Genomic DNA, 27,956 nt, shown 5'->3' with positions numbered 1-27,956 from the left:
TTTTGTTTTACCTGTAATCTTAGGGAAGCTTCCTCCATTCACAAGAAATAGCTTCGCTTGACATCACATTTCTTTCATGCAAATGTTGTTTATGATTGTTCAACAGTTTGGAATCTTGGGTGGGGGGTCCAATGAGGGCAACCTTCCCAGATGGAATTTTCCATGGCCAGTGGATTCCCAACCATGGATTGACCAAACGAGCGAACACACGTCTGATTTTTCACTGATCAAAAGTTTGTTTTCCTTTCCCCATGACCAAGTTTCTTCTGGGAAAAAAATGCATAAGAAATGTACCTATAATAGTCGGGATAATACAATCCTACAATGAAAACGTAATAAAATGGATCATGGCTTAATGCTCAAGAAAAAAAATTACCATAAGCCGCTGTCTTACTTTTTCCTTCTTGTATCCATAAGTTCATTGCAAGTGCAGAATATGACTCGGGGCAAGTTGGGCTAGGTAACGATGCATGAACCAAGAGCTTTACTTGCTTGAAAAGATAATAAACGGAAAAAGAATGAAAGAACATGATTTTAAATTTAGAAAACAAAGAAATACCTATACATACAGAATTTAGAGGCACATGAATGAATATCGGGTGACTCATTCCCGTGACCTTCAATCAGATAGAAAAAGTTCTATGAATTTCTAGAAGCTGGATATGCTAGAGCAGAAGGGTGAACTGTACCAGAACCAGGAGGTGAAGAAGATGCAGCAGATACAACGACATGTACAGCGCTTGACGGACAACTACCCAACAATGGTGTAGACTCACTCACTACACAACCTGCCACTCCAACTGATATGTCTCGCTTGCACACTGGGCAGAATGTCCTCCACTTTGTCAGCCATGAATCGATACAAATTGCATGGAACTCTGCAAGGTGTTAAAAATGACTACTTAGGAAATAAACTTGGAAAGCAAAAACGTAGAGTTTATACTAAAAGAACCTTACCATGGTTGCAGGGAAGAACTCTTATAGTTTCTCCAGCTTTGTAATCTTCAAGGCAGATGGAACATGTCTCTGACGTGTATTTGCCATTCGTAAATGCAGTGTTGAAAATGAAGCTAGGCAGAATCTTCACTAACCTGCTGTTTATCTCAGGAGTTCTGCAGGTGGCAGTGTGCTGATGCCTTCTACGGTTTCGTGCAAAAAAAAATGCAAATAGAACAGCTACTATGACAAGAATGGAGAACATGGACATTGCCAAGACAGTCCAAGTTGCTTCCTCTGATGCAGGATTGATACAACACTCACCTTCTCTGACATGGGAAAACTTCTTCAGTGTCTCACCTGCTGCCTTTGAGACAAATACTGCATATGTTCTTATCCCTTGAGGGCTTCCAATCACTGAATGAACAAGGTAATTTTAAACATAACATCAATTCTTCATTTTATCGAAAAGCTGGCACAAATTACATCAACAATTCAGAGAAAAAAAATGATATAAGTACACAATTTTGGTCAGTCTTTATCATCACAAAGAATTTAGTTTTCCCGCAAACGGAGTACCTATCTTCATTGTTTTTTTTTCTATAAATTTCAATATTATTTTCAGAACTCTTCACCTTTTTTTTCCTGAAACCATAGTATCAATACGAGAATCAACAGTTTCTCTGGTTAAATGGTAGACATTTATATTTAAAATATTTTTGACAATTCCTAGAAAAAAGATAAGTTTTGAAAAAGGAAAAGAAAGAATAGAGGAATTTTTTACAATGATACACAAATTACAACTTACCAAAATTTTGAAAAATTAAGGAGCTAAAAGGTATCCAGTAAAAAAATCACAATATTTTGTTTTCTCTTAGGTATAAATTTATCCTAGCATCTCAAGATATAACAAGAGCTAACCATTTCTATCATGTTCACACTATCCCATCAAAATACCAATGATATTTCGAAAAAAAAGGGCTGTTAGTCACCGTGACCAGAATTTCAGTTAGCATAGTTAAACCATTAATAGCTGTCCATGAATATTGCCACAATTTTTTTTAGCATGACAGAGAAGTCACATTAAAAAATTTCCCTTTATTTTTTTTACATTACTTTCTCCCTTTTATTTTTATTTTTATTTTCTCCATATCAGCCAATTAAAATGAAAATTTTTAATTTAAAGGTGACTTTCTCAAATTGAAAACTTTGGTCAAAATGTTAACAATTTACTGTTCACACCTGTTCTCATTAAATTAACTACTATTGAATTTTTGTAGAACTGTTCTGGTGCATGTGCCTCTTTTATGCTGTATATAACAAAACAGAAACAAATTAAAGTGAAGCACATTGGTATCTACAGAATGGCCATTTTTTTAATCTAGTCACAAACACAGCTGATATTTTACAAATATTGCAATATTATTGCAATACAAGGGAAAGCAATTCATAAGGGAAAATATCATGATAATTTGTTTTTAATACCACTTAAATATGTTTTTATATTTCATATATGTCTATATTTCAAAAGTTTTTCAATATGCTTTACACTTATTCTTTTATAGAAAAGATGGGTGTAGGTTGGAACAATATAGTAGCAAAATCTGTCCTTTCTAAACTGTCATATATTTCTGATAATATTCTTTACAAAAAATGCTAAGATTCTAATCATATTTTCCTGAAATATATAGAAATCTATAATATCATGAGAATTTGACCTGCGAGATATTGACAACGTCAATGTTAACTATAACATATTGGAATTATGTACATCTTTAACCTGATTCTATCCAGAAAAATATACCAACTTGAACTAGTCTGTAAATGGGTTCTTTCTGCCATTAAAATCATCCTACCAAACTACAGTAGTGAATAACTCAGACCAGAGGTTAAACTTTCTCAACTAATCTGAACTCATTTCCAATATTAGAGACCCAACTCACACATAATCTACTGTATCATGTTCCTATATTGTAAATATTAGTTTTGTACAAACAAGCAAGTTGTACTCGTTACTCACCAAATCAGCATAGTTGGCAAAACCCGGCGAGTGGCTTGTCTCACAAAATGACAGTCTACTTCCATATTAAATGTAAATATTAGTTTTGTACAAATAAGCAGGTTATACTCGTTACTCAAAAAATCAGCATAGTTGGCAAAACCCAGCGAGTGGACTCGGGTCAGACCCCAAATAGGTCACCAATTCAGGTTCGCTGATCCTAATGCCTATTATAACTTCTTATCATGCATCTTATGATTTTAATGCAAGATTCTTACACAAAGGTACTTGTTACGAAGAATCTAATATTGTTCAATGAGAAATGTTAATGATCATGTATAGTTATATACCTCTATAGTTTGACTGTTGACATAATGTGCTTATTTTACTTATTTTCCGGCTTGAAGTTTGATTATTTCCATGTCTTATTCATGTGCTTACACTATAAAATATAGTCCTAACTCGTCCAAGTCACTGAGTCAACCCACTGACTCACGAGTCAAGGGTTGGGCGATCCAAGTCCGAGTCACAAGACCAAATTTAGTAGGGGAAATCAACTAGATATTGCTCCATTGATCAGGTTCATGAAATCCCTAGCATATCCTAGACCTGGTAATAGGTTGGTCAGGCGTGTGCCAGCATAAATCCAAATCATCACCTGTCGCTTCTAGGGAGAACCACATCCAGATCTACATCCATCCATGCCTAGGTTTGTAAAACAAGGCTGGGACATATTTAGAGATCAGTAATATCATACCCAAGATGGGTCGAGCTCACTTAAATTAGGTAAGAAGCTAGTCAACCTAGTCAGTAACTAGTTGACAAGTTGGCCAACCATGACACCTTGGTCTAAGGTGTTTCCTAGGGTCATTTATTAAAAAGGCTTAAAATGGTTGTCTTTAAAACACAATCAGATCTAAAAGTACCAAATTAAGAATACCACCCTTTTTACTCTTCAACAACAACAACAACAACAACAACTATGCCTTCATCCCAAAACAATTGGGGTCGGCGATATGAACCAAAAAAGAAAATCATTCTGGGTCTTCCACATGAATCCTTCTCCTCCAATCATTTATATTCAATGCCATGTCCTCGGTGAGGTTCAAAGCATTCATATCCTTTCCTATCATCTCCATCCATGTCTTCCTAGGCCTAACCCGACCTCTTTTAACTAATATATTTTCCCATTTCTCCATCCTTCTAACCGGAGCATCATTAGGCCTTCGCCGAATATGTCCAAACCACCGTAAATGATTCTCTCTCATATTATTTTCAATGGGTGCAACGCCTACCTTCTTACGTATCTCCTCGTTCTGAATCTTATCTTCTATTGTATTTCCACACATCCATCTAAGCATACGCATCTCAGCTACACTCATTTTTTTAATATGATGTCTCTTGGCAGCCCAACATTCCATACCATATAGCAAAGCGGGCCTAATAGTCGTCCTATAAAACTTTCCCTTCAACCGCAATGGCATTCTACAATCGCACAACACTCCAGTTGCACTTTTCCATTTCATCCACCCAACCTTTATCCTATGATTTACATCTCCATCAATTTCTCTAGACTTTTGAATGATAGATCCCAAATATTTGAAACAATCATTCACTGGTATTTCTTGCTCACCAAGCTTCACTACACTCCCATCACTACTTTGTTGCTTACTAAACCGACATTCCATATATTTTGTCTTACTCTTACTCAACTTAAAACCACTTGCTTCCAATGTCTGTCTCCATAATTCTAACTTAGCATTAACCCCAGCTCTAGACTCATCAATCAAAACAATATCATCAGCAAACAACATCACCACGGCACATTTTCTTGAATTGATCTCGTAAGCTCATCCATCACTATAGCAAATAGGAAAGGGCTTAAAGCAGATCTTTGATGTAACCCAACCGTTATAGGAAAATTGGTTGTTACCCCTCCACAAGTGCGGACATTGGTTACTACTCCTTCATACATATCTTTAATTATACTAATGTACTTGAGAGAAATACCTTTCTTCATCATTGTCCACCAGAGAACGTCCCTAGGTACTCTATCGTATACCTTCTCCAAATCAATAAAAACCATATGCAAATCTTTGTTCCTCTCTCTATATCTCTCAATAAGTTGTCTAAGAAGATGTATAGCTTCCATAGTTGATCTTCCAGGCATAAAACCAAATTAATTCTCCGATATCATGACAACCTTCCTCAACCTAGACTCAATCACCCTCTCCCAAAGTTTCATAGTATGACTCATGAGTTTTATACCACGATAGTTTGTGCAATCTTGTATATCACCCTTATTCTTATATGGAGGCACCGAAGTACTCTTCCTCCACTCATTAGGCATCTTATTTATCCGCCAAATCTTATTAAAAAAATTTGTCAACCATTCTAAACCTTTCTCTCCCAAGCATTTTCAAGCCTCGGTAGGTATACCATCTGGGCCAACTTCCCTTCTTGATTTTATTTTCTTCAAAGCCTCTACAATTTCTTTCTTTTGAATCTTGCGCATGAAGTCACGATTTATCTCATGAAAAGGAATGGAGAAGTCTTCAAGATCCTGAGCATAACTTCCATTAAATAGCTTATCAAAATAATCTTTCCATCTCTCCTTAATCTCCTCATCTTTGACTAAAACCCTTTGTGTTTCATCTTTGATACATCTAACCGTACCCAAATCCCTCAATTTCCTATCTCTCATCTTTGCAAGCCTATAAATATCCTTCTCGCCCTCTTTGGTATCCAACTTGTCATAAACCTCCTTATATACCTTATCCCTCGCATTTCGAACTACTTTTTTAGCTTCCTTCTTTGCTATCATATACTTTTCCAAATTCTCATTAACTCCGCCTGTGTATAACTGTTTAGTTATACACTACCGGCCCCAAGCCCGGATAAAGGAGGAGGGTTGCGGTAGGCCAGTGACAGCCAGCATAAAAACTTAGTCATACCCTATGAATATGAACCCTTTTTACTCTTAAAATGAAAAAATTAGGAATTAACGTTAGTGGGGTTTTTTTGTTGGCATGACTTTTCTTTGGTTTCTAAATGATATTTTGGGGTTTTATGAAAGATTTTTCCCTTTTCTTTTTAAGTTTATATGCAATTCATGTTTCATGTTTTGACTTATCAATGGAGCTTCAAGGTTACACATTATATCTTGTTTTTCCTTTCACTTATAAATGGATGGCTTGATCAATTTTTTTATGAATCTTTTGAATGTTCAATTTTTAATGCAATCAATTAAATATTCCACATTTATGTTATTTTGTTTGTAGTTGTATTTAATATAACAATAGACTATTGACAGTCAATTATATAGATATACTTTATATGAATAGTATAATAAAAAGATATATATTTAAGTATGAATTCTATTTCTTAAATGTTTGCCTTTTTATTTTTTACAATGTCCTTTTTTTTCTTTCCACTTCTATACAACACCTAGGCAAAACACATGAGCCCCAATGCTTAGCACTTTGGGTGCATTTGTGTAATGTGGAAGGGAGCTCCGTGCTGCAATCCATGCATAGCAACCTTCTGCCGTAACAAAATTGGACCACACACCCACGGGAATGGTTTCCATAAATAAAGCATTTTTTTATTTATGTTTGTTTTAAATAACTTACTGAACAGTTGCTTCTTTTATTATTTTATAAATTGCATTAAACATAAATAGAATGCAGCCCCTTTTTGAAAACAGGAAAGGGTCTTCCCTTTTTTTCCGGAGAATGTCAAAGGAGTGGGTATATTGCAGGAACTAGAGGATCAAGGCAAGGATGGGAATAAATCATCCAGGTGTAGTTGAAGTGTGGGGAGCTATGTAATCGAAACACGCCAAAATGGTCATGTACCTATGTTGACATGTGCCGACATAGGGGCAAGTACCAGACGTAGTGCGGGTACATTGCGGGTCAGGTTCCGCACTGTGTCGGTCGGGTTGGGTTGGGTCCAACTCAAACACGAGTTCTTTTTACATAAGGTCAAAAGGGCGGAGCCATTTTGGTCCCGCAGCCCCTCCCTCTTTCTCTGCCCTCCCGATACCCTCAACCTCCTCATCAACAGAAGAAAGAGAGAGAGAGAGAGAGACGAGTCTCTCTCTCTCTCTCTCTCTCTCTCTCTCTCTCTCTCTCTCTCTCTCTCTCTCTCTCTCTCTCTCATCCTCATCCTCATCCTCATCCTCGACAGAATAAAAAACAGATAGAGAAAGAAAAAAAGTGAGTCGCCGCCCCTCCCTCTCTCTCTCTACTCTCCTGAAACCCTCATCCTCCTCCTCGATAGAAGGAAGGAGAGAGAGAGAGAGCATACCTCCTCTCTTCTTCTTCTTCTTCTTCTTCTTCTTCTTCTTCTTCTTCTTCTTCTTTGTCAGGCTGAAACAAGCCGAGAGAGAAGGGGGAAGGTCTACGCCCTTCCCCTTTTATAACTTGGTTTCGTTGACCAGGTTTGGACAAGCTAAAAAATAATTGTTTTTCAAAACTGGACCCAACTCGGATCTCATGTTCTCATGATTCAGACCCCAACTCTCTCTCTCTCTCTCTCTCTCTCTCTCTCTCTCTCTCTCTCTCTCTCTCTCTCTCTATATATATATATATATATATATATATATATATATATATATATATATATATATAGCCATGTCCACGTACCCTCATTTTTTAAAATTTCCATGTCGTGTACCCAGACCCAAGTGACAGGTGGCGAGAGAGAGAGAGAGGAAATTGGGGTAAAGGGATGGAGAATGACATCCTTAGAGTGGGAATATAGATCTTGATCTAGAAGCTGAAGTTGGAGATGAAAAGTGCTAAGTGGCATTGGGAATGGCGGTGATGACCTAGCTGCCCACGATGATGGCCATGATGTTGGTTTCCAACAAGTAGGCAGCGACGATGTGGCTGATCCAGTTGAATGCTGTGGAGTAGGACTAGCCCAGCCCAAACCTTACAGTTGTGGAGGTCACAATCACGTGGATGCTAGTGCCTGCAATGGCATCCAGCATCTGGTCCTTGGTATCCAAGAGATTGACGTAGGGGATCTGATGAGTTTGCAGTAGGTTTACCATGTCCTCATCCTTGGGCTGGTCAATCATACCTGTGCTGATGTTGACCCCATGACCAGTGTAAGGAAATGAGCTCCTCCGAAGATGCTCACTAAATTACCAAAAGTGGACACTCAAAAGAGTTTCACCAAAATACCAAAATGAACACTCAAAGAATCATAAATAGGTTCACTCACAAACACCCACTAAAGGGGATAGGAACAAGAGATAAAAAATAATAATATTTTTATTGATCTCAACACATGCAAGAAGCATACAAATGAGAGAGGGTTACTGATGCAGAGCATCCGGATCATCAAGTCAATAAAGATGAGTTGGATCCAAATCCAACTCACCAGACCCGATCCGAGATGCAATACCTTTGCAGATCCAATGACATGCAAGACTATCCGAGTCTAATTGGATTTTCATTTCAATTTTTGAGATTGCATTTTAATTTTGATTCCATTTTGTCAAATTAAGGAATCATATTAGCTATTCTTTTTAGGTATCAGATTCTACATATTTGGATAGTTCTAGTGCCCTATAGGATCTTTTTTGGGCACTAGAGGGTGTACGGGGTTACAGAGTATTTTTTTTATATAAAATTTTTTCATGCATTTTTTAGCAGGATCCGGATTATAGAGAGTTTGGATCTTGCCCAAGATCCAAACCCATGTTAGCCCACAGAGTGCCACATTGGGAGGACAACCATAGGCTTCAGTCAAACTCCAGTTTGACTTTGAAAAGTCATGTTTGTTGGAGGATCATAATAGCCCATTTCAAATTTTGCAAACTCATTGGTCCAAGAAGAGGTGGCACCTCATTGGCTCATGAAGAGGTGGACTTAATAGCATTCCCAATCCCCAAGCCACCTCCATTTTGACCAGTAGGAGTTGGCATCACTTCCTAGGCTCCTACAAAAGAACTAGAAAAAATGTGAATGGGATCTTTTTGCCTCTTGAAAAAAGCTGTTGGAAAAGTGTTTTGTGAAGAAAGGAGAACTTGAAGAAGCCTTGGCGAGTTTTGTATTGGAGCTGGTTTTGACGCATTCTTGGAGGAGCCATGTTGAACCAACTCCATTTTGTGATACCTTGTTGGACGTGAAAGATGTTGAACTGTGCTGCTCGAAAGCAACCTTCGTATTGTTCATGACCCCGAAGGACTGCTAGTGTTCCTGGAAAGCGATTTAGACTGCCTTCCTTGTGTGACCGTTGGAACTAAAGGAAGTGATTGTGGTTGGAATCGGACGATTTTTGTCTTTATCGGTTTGGCTAAACTTGGTTACTTTATTAACTTGTTTTGTGGTTTATTATTATTTCTGGAACCTATCATCTCCATGTTAGAGGTTGGGTTGTGTTAGCTCCTTGCTTGAAACTTATTTGTCTTTCAAAGAGTCTGGATTTGTGAGGTTATTTCTTGAGAACTTGTGTGATTGAATATTCCGTTCGTGTGAGTTACGTATTTTCTAACCAGAGTTGGGTTTGGAGGAAGAGTTATTAAAATTGGAGAATCCACCTTTAGAAGTGTGTTTTCGTGCAGGTTGAACTCTTAAACACCTTAAGTAAAACCGGAATTAAAACTTGTGTGTTGCACTCGATGTGCGTTTCTGCATTCGGGATTGTCTGACCCTGTCCCGGTATTTAGATTATATCTCTCTAGATACAGGTCCTTTTGGGGCGTTCTTAGGCTCGTTGGAAAGCTAAGACCCACCTCTACAACTTTGGTGTTTACCACTTTGCTTTAATTGGGTTCATCACGTGGCCAAAATTCCTGGCAAATTCGGAGGTCTGAGTGTGACCTGAGTTTTGCCCTGTCAGTTGTATTTCCTGATAGAGGTCACTATTCGAGCCCTAATTCCCTCAACACTTCATTGTTTGATATTATAGAAAGATTACATCCACATCAATAACTTCCATGTTTTATACATTTAATGATTTGATTGATTGTTGCATCCAAAACTCAGTTTGAATTCTGCATCTAAAAGTTTCCAAACTGAAACTCATACAGTTAACTGAGAAACATATCAATGTATTTTGCTCATATCTTCCTGAATATAAATCCAAAATTTGTAAACTTAGGCTTGTTGGAAAGATAAGAGAATCTCGAACTTTTTTGTTGGGGGTTTTTCCATACTCTATCGTTTGAGGGTCCGAAAACCCTCTCAAAGTCACTGGACTGGTCATCAGTCGGGTACCGGGTGTCCTGTTTGTCTGTCCCAAAGAAATTGTCATAACTCGGTTTTCACAGATCCAAAATCTATGTTCTCTGACCCGTTGGAAAGGTGTGCTCGTGGCGCATCTCTTCCGTATTTACACTTGTCGAAACAGAGTTCTCCTGCCTTTAGTCGCAGCTCGTTTGAGCCATGTTCAAGCTCTATTGTTAAAACATTTAAGCTTCCGCGCGTTGAGATCCATTTGGATCTCAGATTATGGATCGACTTCGTCGCCGACTCCGCATCATTTTTGGTATCAAAGCAGGTTGTTGGGTTTCATAATCCGACACGGTTCAATGTCTGGAGTAAAAAAAAATTAGGAGTTTAGAAGACCTGAGTCGAAGGTTGGAAGAACTCACGAGGGAACGGGAAAGGCAGTCTGAGTGTTAGTCTGCGTGGATCCCGAGGAACCCGTGACACGAACAAATACAATTCAAATAGTGAATTTGAGTCGTATCGTCAAGGCCAAGATAGTAGAGATACTCACCAGCCTAGGAGATCTCATTGGGACTCCTGCTTGAGATTTGAAATCCCTGAATTCAAACGGACAAGAACTTTCGAGGAATTCCTGGATTGGATTAGCGAATTTCATGAAATCCTTGAATTTAAAGAAGTTTTAGAGGATAGACGTGTGAGATTAATTTTCCTAAAACTTAAGGGTCGCGTTGCAGCCTAGTGGCATCAGCTCAAACAAACACGAAGGCATCAAGGATGTGCACCGATTGAGCGATGGGAGCACATAGAGCAGAAATTACACGCTCAATTTCTTCCACTAAACTACCATAGAGAGTTATATCAAAAGTATCAAAATTTGAAACAAGGTACCAAGTCGGTGGATCAGTACACCAAAGAATTTCATGTCTTGGTTGCGCGAAATGACATTAGAGAAAGTGAAGAGCAATTGGTGTCCAAGTACACTGAGGGTTTGAACTTCCAATTGTAAGACAAGTTGAACTTTGTTGAGTGTTGGACGGTGTTTGAAGCTCATCAAAAAGCGCACCAATGGGAAAGGTCGACTCAACGAAAGACTTTGGCTAGATCTAGTCAAACGGCTAGACCAACGGTGTGGGCCCCAATGGTCCCTAATGCTAAAGTTGACCCACCCTACCGGCACCCCAATGCTACTTAGCCTAAGTTAGCAAATCAGAATACACCGATGCCATCCAAATCTAGGTCGTCTAGTTCTAATGTCCCCATCAAGTGTTACACTTATGGGAATCTCGGTCATAAGTCCACTGAATGTAGTGGCAAGGCCCTATTTATCGAGGGACCTCATGAAGAGGAAGACTTAAAATTTGAACCAAAATCTGAATTGAGGAGGATGAAGACGTGGAAGTGTTGTTGCCTAATAGAGGAGATGTCCTCATCTCGAGAAGAGTGTGTTTAGCCCCTCAACAAGAAGCGAATGACAAATGGCTTAGGACACACATCTTTGAGTCAGCTTGTACTATTAATGGTAAGGTTTGTAGGTTTATCATCGATTCAGGATGTTGAGAAAATATTATATTTATAGAAGCGGTGTCGAAACTGAAATTGGGTTCTAGGACTCATGTTAGACCCTATCAAATGTCGTAGATTCGAAAGAGCGTTGATGTTCAAGTTGACCGACAATGCTTGGTCAATTTCTTTATAGGAACCACCTATTTTGACCAGGTTTAATGTGATGTGTTTCCCATGGATGCAAGCCATTTGATCTTGGGAAGACCCTGGCAATATGATCGAAATGTCCTGCATAATGGCAAGACCAACATTTATTCCTTCACTTTTGAGCGCAGGAAGATACAACTGCTTCATTTTAAAGATTTACCACTGTTATCTCCAGCCTCATCATCAGTTATCCAATCCACTACTCCATCTCCATCTCCCCCCATACTTCAATTAAGAGTTCAGCATCTCGCGTAAGAGTGTCTAGTGCGTTCATGGCCAGACATGAACTTCAGGATCAACCTACATCTAATACTGTCACAAAGGAATCTCTGCGGACCCTTTACATGAAGTCTTTGGTGATCCAATATTCAATGGGGCCGATGAAGAAAATGAAGAGAAACCTATCCTCGATCAAGCGTTCTACAAGTTGTCCCAAATTTCTTCACTTTTTGGCAAAGATTATCATGAGGAACTTCCTCCTATCGAGTTTGACAACCCTTTGTTCATTGAGAATCCCGAAAGTTGTCTATCCTTGTTCGAGGACAAATTGATTTTTGACAATCCGATCTACGAAGATGTTGATAAAAACATCGAAGATGAAGAATCATTTGACTGTGAGGATGTCGACAATTGCCTCACACATGTCATTAATAACCCCATCTTCGAGCAAAATATAAGAATTACAAAAATGGATTCTAATGTTGGGGATTAGCAAAAAACATGTGTCATTAAAAGGTTAGAAGCTCAAATTGAAAATTCTCTTGTTGAGTTGTTCAAGAGTCTAGAGACTCATGTTAGTCTTGAATGTGAGTCAAGCATGTTAGAAATGGCAAGTATGACAGCCCCAAATTTCTTTTTGGTTTTATTGATAATACAAAACATTTTGCTTATGTATCATCGACGAACTGATATAGTAAGTTTAAATTCTTGTTATATTGTGTGGCTCATCTTCAAAACAAATTGCTAGATGATTATCATGATCTTAGTATGAAATTTGGTATTTTATGTGGCATGATTTATCAAAACATCTTATGTGTAGATGATCCAAATTTTGTTGAAATCGTTATGGCTTTTATGTATAGCAAAGTTATTAAACATCGTGTCTTAGATAGTTTTGTACTTCAATCAATTTTTTCTGAATTGCATTTTGCAAGAAATGTTAATTTGCATGATTTTGATCGAACCATAAATATTTGCAAGAATCAATGCGAATATTTGAGTGAAAACCCAAATATATTTGAATTGCTTGATAGAAATTTTAATGTATTAATAATTAATAGAATCTTGCAAGATTTATATTGCATACATAATTATCATCATACATATTTAATTTTGTCTACATTGCATAGTTCTTATTCTTGGGAACAGATTCTACATTGATTTTATTTTGAATTTTTGCAGGGATTAGGGAGCTTAGCATATGAAGGGTAAGGCTCCGAGGATGAAGTCTTTCAACTCAGAAGGGGATGATGCAGAGCATCCGGATCATCAAGTCAATAAAGATGAGTTGGATCCAAATACAACTCACCAGACCCGATCCGAGATGCGACACACCTTTGCAGATCCAATGACAAGCAGGACTATTCGAGTCCAATTGGATCTTCATTTCAATTTTTGAGATTGCATTTTAATTTTGATTCCATTTTGTCAAATTAAGAAATCATATTAGCTATTTCTTTTTATTTTTATTTTTATTTTTATTTTTATTTTTATTTTTTTAGGTGTCGGATTCTACGGATTCAAATAGTTCTAGTGCCCTGTAGGATCTTTTTGTAGCACTTGAGAGCGTATGGGTTACAGGGTAGTTTTCTTTTTTATATAAAATTTTTCCATGCATTTTTTAGCAGGATCCAGATTATAGAGAGTTTAGATCTTGCCCAAGATCCAAAACCATGTTAGCCCATGGGGCACCACTTTGGGAGGACACCCATAGGCTTTAGTCAAACTCCAGTTTGACTTTGAAAAGTCACATGATTGTTGGTGATAATAGCCTATTTCAAATTTTACAAACTCATTGGTCCAAGAAGAGGTGGCACCTCATTGGCTCACTGAGAGGTGAGCCTCTTCTCCATGTGCAATTTCATTAAGCCATGAAGAGGTTATAGCATTCCCAAGCCCCAAGCCACCTCCATTTTGACCAATAGGAGCTAACCTCACTTCCTAGGCTCCTATAAAAGAACCAAAAAAAATGTGAATGGGATCCTTTTGCCTCTTGAAAAAAAATATTGGAAAAGTGTTTTGAGAAGAAAGGAGAACTTGAAGAAGCCTTGGCGAGTTTTGTATTGGAGCTGGTTTTGATGTATTCTTAGAGGAGTCGTATTGAACGAACTCCATTTTGTGATACCTTGCTGGAGGTGAAAGATGTCCAATCGTGCTGCTCGAAAGCAACCTTCGTATTCTGGTGTTCCTGGAAAACAGTTTAGACTGCCTTCCTTGTTGTGTGCGTTAAAAAACAATGCATATGCATATATACTTGAATATATATATATATATACATACTCTTCTTAATACAAGAATATGTATATATATAAGTATATATATGTATATAAATACATATTTAAAGTATATACATATATTCTTGTAATTTTTATTTTCTTATTTCTTTAATTTCTCATTTTATTTGTTTTTTCCAGTTTTTGTTCTCTTTTTGTATATAGTCAGTAGCTGACTGTGTACACAGTCTGTCAAATAAGAGTTGTTGGGCTGATTCCCAACCTGTAACGACCCCCAACTCATACCCTTGAAAAATGCAAAAAAAAATATATTCATTGCGAAAAACTTCCCAAAGACCCGAGGTCCTCACAGTTTCAATTCCAATTGAATAGTCAAACACCACAAAGGGACTTACATTTATCATCCACAAGAACCAAAGAAAACATCTTTATTTATGAATCAAAATCCAACTCCAGAGACAGTGTTCTACTCAACAGAAAATAAAGTCGCAACTAACTGAAACAAAAAAACTGAAGGAAACAGCAAAACTAAAAGAACGAAGAAAAGAGTCACTTTGTCCGCAAGTGAAGCCGTCAAAAACCAAGCGTGACTCTCGTGCCTTCCCAGGATCTGCCAACTTCACTGATCACCTGTCCCTGCAAAAAACAAATAAAGTAGGGTGTAAGAATCGAAATCCTGAGCACAGATACTTCTTTGTGAAACAGGTGAGACAAAGGGTTAAGATAAGATATCATGCAATAATTTGAGGAAAATGCAAATATGACAATTTATAGCATTTAAGAAATTTTTCCTACAACATTTACAAGTGCTAAGCATGCAGAAAGATTAAAGCAGTAGCGAGTAACAAACCTTCAACATGCAATAGAAAGTAAACATCACACACTCACCACCATGTAATGATTGAGGGAACAATTAAAATATGCATGATCTAATGCATAACAGGAAAATGCATGAATCATTTTATTATCATTCATTTAAGTTTCCCTTTTCTATATGCATGCCCTATTAAATGCATACAACTTTAAGTTCTTCTTTTTAATTATCATTTCCCGCGGATACACCAAACGGGTACAATCCCCGAGGTTAAGTTAGGTTCTCATGGTAGCTTAACACACAAGTTGTATTTTATTTACTGGGTCTCAAACTCAGCCTTTAACCGAATCACCTTCGGAATATTAGACCTCTACATCTAATGTCGGAGACACAAGGGACACCCCACGCCCACAAGTATCACTTTCTTGGCACCAAAACAACAGTTGTGTCAAACACAACACCCCTAGGTCAAGTGGCGGACTCTCACTAAAACCGTGGTCAGGAGAAGGAACCTCAATATCGGGTTCAAGGGACAAAAATAAAGCCCACAGAGTTTTTGTATCCTCACAGTCTCCCCAAAAACGAATCTCTAAGATCCTCATTCTCAAGATGAGAGATCTCGGAACTAATATTACATTGTTCTTAATTTTTATCTTTTATTAACAATCATTTATTGACATTAACAATCATACATTTGCACATCTCTTTCGTATTTACACCTTCTGTCGAAACAGAGTGCTCTCACCTTTAGTCGCAGCTCGTTTGAGCCTTATTCAAGCTCTACTGTTAAAACATTTAAGCTTCCCCGATTTTAGATCCATTTGGATCTCGGATTGTGGATCGGCTTCGTCGTTGACTCTGCATCAGTTACACCCCTATTTATATAGGGGGAAGAGTCTCCAAAAGAGACGTTGGGATCTAAATAGAGTCGTTGGGTACTCTCCAATGTCTCTTGCTTTTAGTCAATAAGTGTTGACTTTTAACTAAAAAGTAAAGAAAAAATTAAATTACAAACCAACCTAGTTCTAGCCTAATTACTATGTATATATACAAATATGTATATGTATGCATATGTATGTACATATATATTTATATTTTTAACACTCCCTCAAACTTACGGTTGAATAACCAAAAGTTTGCCTAAGAGAAAGTAAAATCTAAGAGCATCGAGATGTTTGGTGAAGAAATCTGTCAATTGATATTCATAAGTAACATATGAAAGATCGATAGTACCATATAGATACTCCTCTCGTACATAGTGACAGTTCATCACTGTATGCTTAGTATGTTCATGAAAGATCCGGTTGTCGGCAATGTAGATGAAACTTTTGTTGTCACAACACATCCATGATGCTTCGGTAATCTGGACTCTCATGCCAGCCAACAATCTTTTTAGCCATACCACTTCCACAGTGGTTGTAGCCATGGTTCGGTATTTTTTTCAATCGAAGAGAGAGACTTTCTGCTACTTCTTTCACCTCCACAAGATCAACGAGTCACCTAAAAACACACAAAAACTAGTGGTTGAGTGTCCTTCATTGGGATCACATCCCAACATCAACATCAGTACAAGCAGTTAAATCTAATGATGAAGAAACAAACAAGAAAAGTTCTTTGAAAATAGAAGTTTTAATATAACTAATAATCTGCAAAATTGCTCCCATATGAACATAAATGAGAGCATGTTGAAACTAGCTTGTTGTATGAACTGCATGCACTGTCAGTTCCTTTAATTGAGAAATAAGATAATGCCCAAATAAGTTGTATGTACAGTGTTGGATTTTCAAGCGGTTATCCATCATCAATCTTCATTTTGACATTGACAACTTCAGAAGTGTCAACCTTATCATCTGAAATACCAGACTTGACAATAATATCTAGATCAAATTTATATTAAGTCAGCAAATAGCCTCTAGAGGAATAAGCAACTTTTATATCAAAAAAATATTTTAAAACCCCCAAATCAGTCATTTCAAAATGTATTTTGAGAAGCTTTTTAATGTACTCAACTCCCTGTTTGTCATCTCCTATGATGATCATGTCGTCCACGTGGAGAAGAAAAATAATAATAATAATACCTGCATCAAAAATCTTAACAAAAAAATTTGTGTCAATCAAACAAGATTGACATTCAACATCAAGCATAACTTGACTAAACCTATCATACTAAGCCTTTGGTATTTGTTTAAGGCCATATAGGACCTTATCTAAACGAAGAGCCCTTTCTTTAGGGATAATAATATCAGGCGGTGTTTTCATATAGACTTTTTCAACCAAGTTTTCATTAAGAAATGCATTTTGTACATCCATTTGATATATAGGTCATCTCTTTACAAAGACAAGGGCTACTAAGATCCTAACTATGGTCATCCTAGCAACTAGGGAAAAGGTTTTTTCATAATCTATTATATACTCTTGAAAATATTCCTTGGCAACTAATTTGGCTTTATATCTTTCAAGAGTTTCATCACTCTTTGTTTTAACCTTATATACCCATCAACAATCTATAGGTTTCTTTCCTAAGAGAATATCTTGGACAGTCCAAGCATTCGCCTTTTTCAAGGTATCTAATTCTACTATCATGGCATCTACCCACTTAAGATGTTCCTTTATTTCAGCATAGTTGGAGGATTCTATATAATAATGTATTAAAGCAATGTAGGCTTGATACTTAGGTGAAAAGGACTTATAAGACACAAATTTCCCAGGGGATTTTGATACTCTAGATGACCTAATTTATATATATTTACCAGGTTTTCATCATTGGTATAGTTTTCTATAGCAGATGGATGTTCAAATTTACTAGGACTGGATATTGGATACAACCTTGATCATTGTGAGATTGTTCTTCACTCATATCATGAGATTCTTCTCCACTTACTATATCATTTTTAACTTCCTGATCTTCATCAATATCGCAATCACCAATCTTTGGAATTAGATCCAACAGAAAAGAATACTAAGTTATTTTCTTAGTTTTCTCAATCTCAAAAAAAAGCTTTTTTTCTAAAAAAGACATTTCTTAAAACATATAACCTTTTATTTGTAAAATCAAAACATCTATAACCTTTTTTATTATTTGTGTACCCTAAAAAGACACCATGAATAACACGGGGAGAGAATTTAGCAATTTTATTGGTAAAAACAGAATATTTACACCAAAAAACTCTTAATCTAGAATAATCTAAGACTTGTTTGAAAAGTTTTTCAATAGGAGATATGTTTTTCAAAGAAGAGATTGTCATTCTGTTAATAAGATAAACCACAATTAATGTGGCTTCAGCCCAAAAAATTTTAGGTACTTGGTTTGTAATAAGCAAAGTTCTTGTTGTTTCTATAATATTCTTATGTTTTCTTTCAGCTAAACCATTTTGTTGACGGGGTGTAAGGACAATATTTATTTATGTGTGATACCATTTAAATCTAGGTAGTCTTTAAATTCTTTTGATAAAAACTCTCCCCATGAATCAGTGTGAAAGATGAAAATATCATTCTTGAATTGGTTTTTGACTAAATTTTGAAATATTTGAAAATGTGAGAAAAATTCAAACTTGTGTTTGAGAAAATAAATCCAAGTGTGTCTCATAAAATCATCCATAAAAATTATATAATACATAAAACCACCCTTAGATATAACATGTGTGGGGCCCCAAACATCCGAATGTATTAACTCAAGTGGTCGGGAATAAACAAAGGTTCTTTCTTGAATACAATTTTCACTTGTAAAATTTTTAGAATTACAAAAAAATTTCATCATTGAAAAATATTGAATATTGAATATATTAGGATGACCAAGTCTCTCATGTCATACATCCAAATCTAATTTATGAATATTGCAACAAAATGTATTATTGGGTATTTACAAAAAAATCATATAATACAAGCCTCCTTCTTTACGGCCTTCCCCAGTCAGCTTCCCTTACTAACGATCCTGCACTCGGCAACCACGAAAAGAGAAGAAAACATTACACCCATAGTCAAATAATTGAGAAACAGATAAAAGGGTTAAATTTAATTTAAGAATATATCTAATTTTTAAAATAGAAAATGTAACGACCCCAATCCATACCCTTTGAAAATGCGGAATATTTTTTTTCAATGCGGAAACCTTCCCAGAAATTTGGGGTCCTCACAGTTCCAATTTCCATTGGATAGCCCAACCACCACAAACGAAGTTGCAACCATCATCCATAAGAACCAACTAAAACTCTTTTATTAATGAACCAATAAGAGTCTCATACACAACTCAAAAGTAAAGTAACAACTGCAGAAATTAAAAAGCACTAAAAGAAGTAAAAATAGAGTCACTATGTCCCCTGCTGAAGCGGTCAAGCTCAAGTATGACTCTCATTCATCCTCAGATGCATGTCCAACTTCATTGTTCATCATTTCCTATGAAAAACCAACAAAGTAGGGTGTCAGAACCGAAATTCTGAGCACAGCTACTTCTAAAGAAACCAGGTGAGACAAAGAACATGGATAAGATTTCATGCAATGATTTGAGTGAGTGCAGATATAAAATTTGCAGCATTCAAATATCCATACCTACCAACAATTACATATGCTCACCAGTCAAGAACAGTAAAGCAGTATCATATATCAAGAACTAAATAACCAAACCTTGCAAGATGATTTCAAGAAGTAATCATATGCTACCACTAAATCATGTCATGATATAGAGAATGATTCAAACATGTATGATCTAATGCATAACAGGAAAATGCATGATTATGTGCAATGCATGATTCCTTTTTTTTTATTATCTTTCATTTAAGTTTCATCTTTCCATATGCATGCCCTATTAAATGCACACAATTTTAAGTTCCTCTTTTTTTATTTACCGTTGCCCGCGGATACACCAACGGGTACAATCCCCGAGGTCAAGTAGGTTCCCAGGGTAGCTTAACACACAATTTGTATTTTATTACTGGGTTTCAACTTAACCCTCGACCGAATCACCTTTGGAACATTAGACCTCCACATCTAATGTCGATGACACAAGGGACACCCCACGCCCACAAGTGTCACTTCTTTGGTACCATAAACAAACTCACAGTTGTGACCAACACACTACTCCAGGATAAAGTGGCAGACTCTCCCTAAAACTGTGGTCAGGAGAAAGAACCTCAATATCGGGTTCAGGGGACCAAATTACAGCACACGGAGTTTTTTATCCTCACAGTCTCCCCAAGACCGGATCTCTAAGATTCTCATACTCCAGATGAGATATCCCAGAATGTATATTACACTGTTCTTATTATATTTTTATTAAACTTAATTCTTTAAGTTTGCAACACCATATGCAAAAGTAAAGTGAAAACCTGCATCCTCCCTTGCGGGGACCCTTACGGAACTCAAGCCCGTATAATCAACTAGAACAGTGCAGTAATGTGCCAAACCATCTTATGTGGTTCAAGTGATGCAGTTAAAACATACGTGAAAGCAAACCAAACTCACGGCTCTCCAGGCCAGTGATGGTCCATTTAGGCCATCGATGCACCACATAATAAAACCAAGGTAGTGTTTCTTTCATAGCACTAGGCTAAAGTGTCAAAAAGCATGTGCACTCATGCAATCATAAACCCAAACATATGCATGTCATTACTCATTCATATGCATTTTCACTATGTGTGGTACCTACATCATATACGTGTATTCACCAATGCACATTTCTTTTGAGTGTGCGAGTGTACATGTGCGATTTCACATATTAATCAAGCGTACATGTTCAAGAAGCAACATTAGTTGAGTCATGCTCACATTCAAGATTACACAACTAGTATCATGAAATGCAAAAACAACATTTACAAAGTTTCCAGGCAGAAGTGTCTGCTTTAGCACATGCTAGGAACGATGGTCGGGCTTACCAATCCCGAACCCCCATCCTCCTAGCTAAACATTCCAAAATCTGGAATTCTTGACATACACATAAGTATAGGTAGGTTCCAAAAATTTTCCTTTGTTCAGATTGGAATTTTGAGCATACACAAAATCCATTAAATCTGGACCAGTTTCAGGACCAGCACAACTGATTCATATCAGGCAGCATGTAACCATATACTCCACTGCACATATGTGGCCAAAAGTATGAGTCTGAATAATCGTTTGCATGAGTGGACCAGAAACAGGATTTCTCTTTTTTTTTATATACTCAGCATAAGATATACTTTCAGTTTTAGATTCTCATGCTAATACCCAAATTCAGTTATATATCATGCAGCCTTTCATAAGTTTGGGTGCTATGATTTCAAATCAGAGTATTCAGCAGTAAGCATAGCAGTAAATTATCTGACTTATCAAAACATGAATGAGTGATATTCAGTAACCTAACGCATCAATGTACAGGGCTAATATGAACCTTTCCATAAAACCAACAATTCATTAATCACTAATAACAGAACCAAATTACGCAGGTTGTTCTACCTCCTAAAGACATATGAACTTTTTTAATCCCATAGCATAAAAAGATCTGTCTAAAAGAAACTTCATAACGATTTATATGATGCACATAATGCACATCGTGTAACCTGCCCAAGTCAGGTTATACATGACTCTCCCTATGCACATTCAATGATAAAGAAACCCCATGCCCTAAGTTGTATACCTAAACAGAATTTAAAACAACCTAGATTCGGGTTATCGGTTCCAAGATCGAAAACCCCCAAATCAAATTTTATTTTATTTTGATCATGGCAGCCGAATCCCCCAATTTCGATTGATTAGGGTTTCTGTCAACCCTCATAACCCCCACTCCTTTATTCATGACAACCGAAACCCCAATCAAAGATTTGGGGTTTTCCGATGTGGGATTCACCAAAATCCCCAACTACAGAATTTCAGTGGAACCTCCCCTCAAACCCACACATGGAATTGAACCCATGTTCAATCCCTCACCTCGATTCCAAGAAGTCCCGTACCTTTTTGAAGCTTTTCCGGTGATTTTCCAGCGATCGGAGGCTGGGGACGCGAAGGCAGGGCCGACTGAAGTCGCCCTTCACTACCGCCATGACAGGAATGCTCGAGGAGGGCTTGAAGGTTGCGGATGGTCGAAGCTCTTGCTGTTGATGGCTCCTTCCTCCAGCGTGCGCACCAGGAGAAAGAGAGAGATTGAGTGAAGAGGGAAAAAACCCCTCTCCACTCCTTTTATCGGCCCACCGAACCCCTTCTTCGCGAGATGCAGGGTTGGTTACGCCCTGCGTAACCCCCCCCCCCCCCTCCTGCTTCCGATTCTTGAAAACAAGAATCGTGCCCTAAGCACGATTCTGTTTTACGCCCCCCCCCCCCCCCCCTTTATAAATGAAATCGGGTTCGGGTCCAAACCCGTGACCCGCGACGCTGGGTCCATTTTAATAATGGACCCGGTTTGCCTACGAGTGATGGATCCTCAGTTGGATCCGTTTGGATCCAACTGTAGGTCCGACCCTTTATACTAAAATTTATTTATTTTTTTCTTATAAATACTATTAATTATTTATTTAAATATTATAAGTATAATTTTAATACCTCATTGTGGGTTATTTACGTATTCTTTTATGGATCCGGTAACGGTAACGGATCCGAGGCCCAAATTTAGAAAAATACCCGTTATTTTCCAATAAACTTAAACAATTAGTTGTCAAAAATTGAGGTTATTACAGAAAATCTTTTTGAATTTTGAGAAATGTTTTCAAAATCTCCCATTCCTTTTATCTACCCATTCCTTTTATCTAAAGAGATGTTCCATAAGCAGTAAACACATTTGATCCATTTGAGTTATGGCATTCAGATAATATATCACTATTTAGTGTCATATGAAAAAAGGCACTTGGGTCAAGAAGCCAAAGAGATCTACCAGAATCGAAGAAGCCGAAGGAAGAAACCGTGACTCCAGTTAATAAGGATGATCCTTTGACAAGAGGTTGAAAAGTCGTCACTAATTGTGTCAAGGACATGTTTCCAATGGATGGATCTTGTGTGATTTTTACATCACTTAACTCTTGTGGGGGTCCAACAGAGACAACCTTCTTCTCATAAGGTTTCTTCAATTTAGGACAATATGTTTTCACATGTCCCGATTCACGACAATAGTAGCAAATAACTTTATTTCTCTCATACTAATTGCATTGCTTTCCATAATGTTCATCATTTGGGCTCCCATAGTATGGTGCTTTGTAGGTAAAAAAATAATTTTTCATTCTAGGTATGACTAGAATCGAGTCATCATCACTCTTAAAGATTCGCTTTTTAAGCCTATTTTCTTCCATATTGAATTCTTCTATAGTGTTTTCTATTAAAGGAACTTTCCCTCGACGAAGAAGAGCGGATTTTGTGGATTCAAAATTCGATCTCAAACCATTAATGAATTAGTAAAAATGCTCCATGTCTATTTGATTTTGGCAGAGTTCTATATGTTCTAAACAATGCCATTTTGGTTCAAGAAGAGTCAACTTTTTCCAGAGTTCGAACAATCCATATAGTATTCGCTAATACTTTTGTCTCCTTAAGTCATATTTCGTATCTTGTCTTGCAAGTTGCACAGATGTGCAATATCTTTAAGAGAATACATTTTCTTAAGATAATCTCATGCATTATTTGCATGTTCGAATTTAGTAAGACTAGAATACTTTTCAGTATCAACACTACTAATGAGCCAAGACATAATCTTAGCATGCCCCATTCTCCATTCCTTCCACTTCTTCTCATAAGTGAGCATTGGCTTATTTTTCTCATCCTCTCTAAGAGGCACCTCTTTCTCACCTTCTACTTTGGTAAGAATTAGTTTGGGTTCCGGATCGGTCTCATCCACTAGTCGCCACAACCCTTTTCCCCATATGAGGTGCTTCATAATTGAAGCCCATGTTACATAGTTTGAATAATTGAGCTTGATAAGTTTTATGATGACATTTTCATTGTCACCCATTTTACAAGGGTAAAAACAAAGAAAAATACTAGACAAAAGGAGAGAAAGAAGAGAGGAAAGAACAAAAGCAAAGGTGGATATCATAAGCACTCCACCACCAAGCAAACGCCACCAATCTATTACTTGAAATACAATCACGATCTTAATAGCACCTGAATAGGGATTGCAAGAGAGTTTCAACACTTTCAAATTTGGAGTGGCACGCTTTCCAGTGTACCAAAAGCAATCAGCTTGATCATTAAGCTCCAATACAATGTAAGGAAATGAGTTCCTCCGAAGATGTTAACTAAATCACCAAAAGTGGACCCTCAAAAGAGTTCCACCAAAATACCAAAATGAACACTCAAAGAACCACAAATAGGTTCACTCACAAACACACACTAAAGGGGACAAGAACAAGAGATAAAAAAAATAATATTTTTATTTATCTCAACACATGAAAGAAGCATACAAATGAGAGGGGGTTACACCCATATTTATATACACGGAAGAGTCTCCAAAAGAGACATTGGGAGAGATCCCAACAGCTTTAAATAGAGCCATTGGGTACCGTCCAACATCTCTTGCTTTTAGTCAACAAGTGTTGACTTGTTGACTTTTAACTAAAAAGTAAAGAAAAAAAATCAAACTACAAACTAACCTAGTTCTACCCTAGTTATTATGTATGCATACAAATACATATATGTATACATATGTATGTACATCTACATTGTATATATGTATATATATATATATATATATATATATATATATTTACATTTTTAACAACCAGTTCATTGTTTTGTTGAAATCATTTTATATCTCCAAAAAACAAACTGTTGTTATTTCTAAAACTATTTACAAACATATTTCTATTTAACATAAATAATAAATAGAAATTATTTCAAACAGGCCTAAGAGATTTGTGACGTGTAGACAGCTCTTAGGAGTTTCTTTAGAGATGTTACAAAATGTATATTTCCATTATGAAGATAGACACATTATCTTCATGCATACTGTCATGCAGGATGCTGTGTGAACTAAATGCAATGATTAAAGTAATCCAAAAACAGATTAATGAGGTTAATAACTTTAGAGCAAAAGAAGTGCTGACCAATCCTGATAAATCATACTCATTTCATACATCCTTTGGGGCTCAACTTGGTTAAACCTGAAGATGTTAAACAGCAAATTAGAAAAAAAAGAAAAATAAAAGAGATCGACTGAGCATGTCAATATCCAAATTGATCTGAAAGTATCCTAGTGTAGAAGTAATCGAGTGATCAAGCATCACCCCGCAATAATATGGTACGACCATCAATACACCGGAACATTTATCAAATAAGAAAATAAACATAAAAGGATGTAAATATTATGGATAACATCACATCATTACAAATGACAATGTTATGCAGACTTGCAATTAACTTGATTCTCCTAAAACAGTTCTGATACATTCAATAAAGTCTGCTCAAACAATGAGGGACAGATACAAGATTGCTTCGTGCTTCATTTTTTGGGTATAAATTAAAAATACCATTATTATTTAAGACTGAGATAAGCAGCACTCTAGAATTTGGTTTTTTTAGCATGGAACAGAGCGCTACATATGGATGGCTCAAAGAACAAAGAAATCCTTAGTTTAGTCATGGTTGCACAAATTAATAGATGTCCACTGTGTTGAACAAATATTAAAATTAGATGGTTAAAGTTGAACGACAATCAAAGACAAATCAAATTCGAACAGGATTTAGATAAAAAGACTCACTTGAAATCAAGTTACCCTTCTCTTTATTGTCATATATAATGGCTGCATGAAAGCCTCCATCTTGAGCATTTCTAACTTTCTCCTCAAACGTGCAAGTCCCTCTGATTATCAATGCAAACTTGACCCCCACTGATCCGTTGAGGCTCAGACCATTCTGAAGCAGACTGCAAGCATCAAGAGGCTCTGCTAAATGCAATGCCCCACAAATCCCACAGCCATTAACTGCTACAGCTGCCAAACAAGGAAAGAAAGATTTGATAACAAGAAGGTCAGAATATGAAATCATCACGACCATTTTCATCGCCATCATTGGAGGCAAACTCAGATGGGGCTAAAAGCAGCATGCTACATGGTTCCTCGCCTAGAAAATAACTATATTATGCAGTAATGATGATTCATCAAAAGGAATTCACCAAGTTCATGAAAAAATTTAAAGAAATTCGGAATCAGCACGATCGGAGGACATTCACGCGCCAACTAAGGACAACTGCGTCATGCTTCTCCCCAACAAACAAGAAAAGCTATGTTCCCATCAATCTTCCTTTAACTGTGCAGCAATTCAGATGAACCGTATCAGATGTTTTATAGCCACTAAACCCTATTTGTACCCAGTAGTTCCAAGGATCCAGCAGAAAGAAACAGCCATTCAAACGAAAAAAAAAAGGACTATCAAACCCTAGTTGATAAGCAAAACGGTCGAACCTTGATACAACTCAAGGGGTTCAATCCAACACACACACATGGTCTCATCCCACAAACTAATAACAATCGTGTTCGTTCACACACACACAGAGGGTGTGGGTTTTCTTCATTTACCGAATCTCGCTTGAACGTCTTCGAAGGAGAGAGAAAGGGAGCTCCCTTTCAGAATGACGAAAGCGGAAGAGGTACGGGAAAGACAGACAAACAATAGGAGGAAGAGATGGCCTATGAGTCCATGCGAAGGGCCACCACCCAAACGAAACATTGAGAGGAAGACCGCAGAGAGATCAGTAAATCCGTTTTATATCACCGCCACACCATGGTTGCCCCCCTCTCTCTTTCTCTTCGCCGGCATTGCAGGATGTGAAAGGAGCGGCCCCAGGCCCTAGATGAACGTGGCAATGCTTGCTCACTTCATGTCACAAAGATACGAGGATAGAGGACAACGACGCGTGTTTTACTCGTAAGCATGAAAAAAAAATTAAAGGGCATGAGGACACGGTACGGTCTATTTTTCTCATTTTTTTAATCAATGAAAATTATCTTGTATATGTTAACATTAAACATATATTTTTATGAAATTAAAATTATTTAACTAAACAAAATCCATGTCCCTATCAGCCTTCGTAACGTGTGTCGGAGATGCATAGCCAAAACAGCCTCTCTCTCATCCACGGTGGGAGCAATATTGGTAGGTAATTTTGTAAATTTAAATTATTTTTTAACATTTTTTGTCAAAAAATGCTATGATGAGCCTACTGACAAAATCTTATAAAAAGATTAAAAATAGATTTTGTTTGATGTAAAAATTCATTTTATTGAAACAAGAAAATGACATGAATTATAGTCGAGCTCAAAAGAAATTGAACAGTTTTATAAATAAATAACATTTTTTAATCTTGTCTGTATATAGTGCAGCAAAATCTATTTTATTTTTGCTTATGCAATTTATTTGGATTAAACAGCTTCTTGTTTTGATTTATGTATGATCTCGCGAGTTATATTCGAGCTCATACGATCTTGCTAGCTGAACATTGTTTATGATCTTGTGAGTTAGAACTCAAGCCGAGAAACTCGGTTTGTTTAGTTGATCGAACTGTTCATGAGACGAGCATGAGAATACATGATGTTCGTGACAGAACTTGTGGTGAACACGAGCTGAGTTCGAGTCATACAAAAAGTTTAATGAGTCCGAGTTTGAATACCTCATGTTTGGTTTGTTTGGCTTAATTACCAGCCCTAATTACATATTGTTCACGGGACACAACTGTCTGCGGGATGCACCGAGTATAGGCCTCATGCATGTCTGTCTGCCCACACAAATGCAGGACGAATAGATGCTGATTTGGTGTGTCCCACGTATGCGGAAACTACGTTCCCCGATGTTTCATGCCCCCAAAACAATGGCAGATGGACATGGACATACAATAAAATAAATAAATAAATAAGTCTTTTTATGGTGCATGCATGCAATAGGAAATGTCTTGGAATGTCTTTAGACAGTAC

At 37.0% G+C, this 27,956-nt stretch overlaps 1 protein-coding gene across 2 annotated transcripts; it reads right to left on the bottom strand.

The window, feature by feature from the left end:
- Window positions 1–519: 519 nt before the first annotated feature.
- LOC149835736 (receptor homology region, transmembrane domain- and RING domain-containing protein 1-like) lies at window positions 520–26,791 on the bottom strand. Of its 2 annotated transcripts, XR_016432359.1 has the most exons (5): window positions 26,565–26,791; window positions 26,162–26,295; window positions 25,749–25,979; window positions 958–1,353; window positions 520–878 (listed from the first exon to the last, which is right to left on the bottom strand). XR_016432359.1 is itself a non-coding variant. In XM_090008722.1 (4 exons), exons 1-4 carry the CDS (start codon window positions 26,713–26,715, stop codon window positions 640–642), a joined length of 1,017 nt encoding a protein of 338 aa, XP_089864848.1. In that variant the 5' UTR covers window positions 26,716–26,791; the 3' UTR covers window positions 520–639. The 2 variants fall into 2 exon arrangements, 1 of the variants encoding a protein (XP_089864848.1); XM_090008722.1 differs by lacking the exon at window positions 26,162–26,295.
- Window positions 26,792–27,956: the final 1,165 nt, after the last annotated feature.

The sequence above is a fragment of the Nuphar pumila genome, chromosome 6 (assembly GCF_984573655.1).
Source record: "Nuphar pumila chromosome 6, dmNupPumi1.hap1.1, whole genome shotgun sequence".
Lineage (NCBI taxonomy): Eukaryota > Viridiplantae > Streptophyta > Magnoliopsida > Nymphaeales > Nymphaeaceae > Nuphar > Nuphar pumila.
The sequence above is the reverse complement of the archived record's forward strand: the minus strand, read 5'-3'. Positions and strand labels throughout refer to the sequence as shown.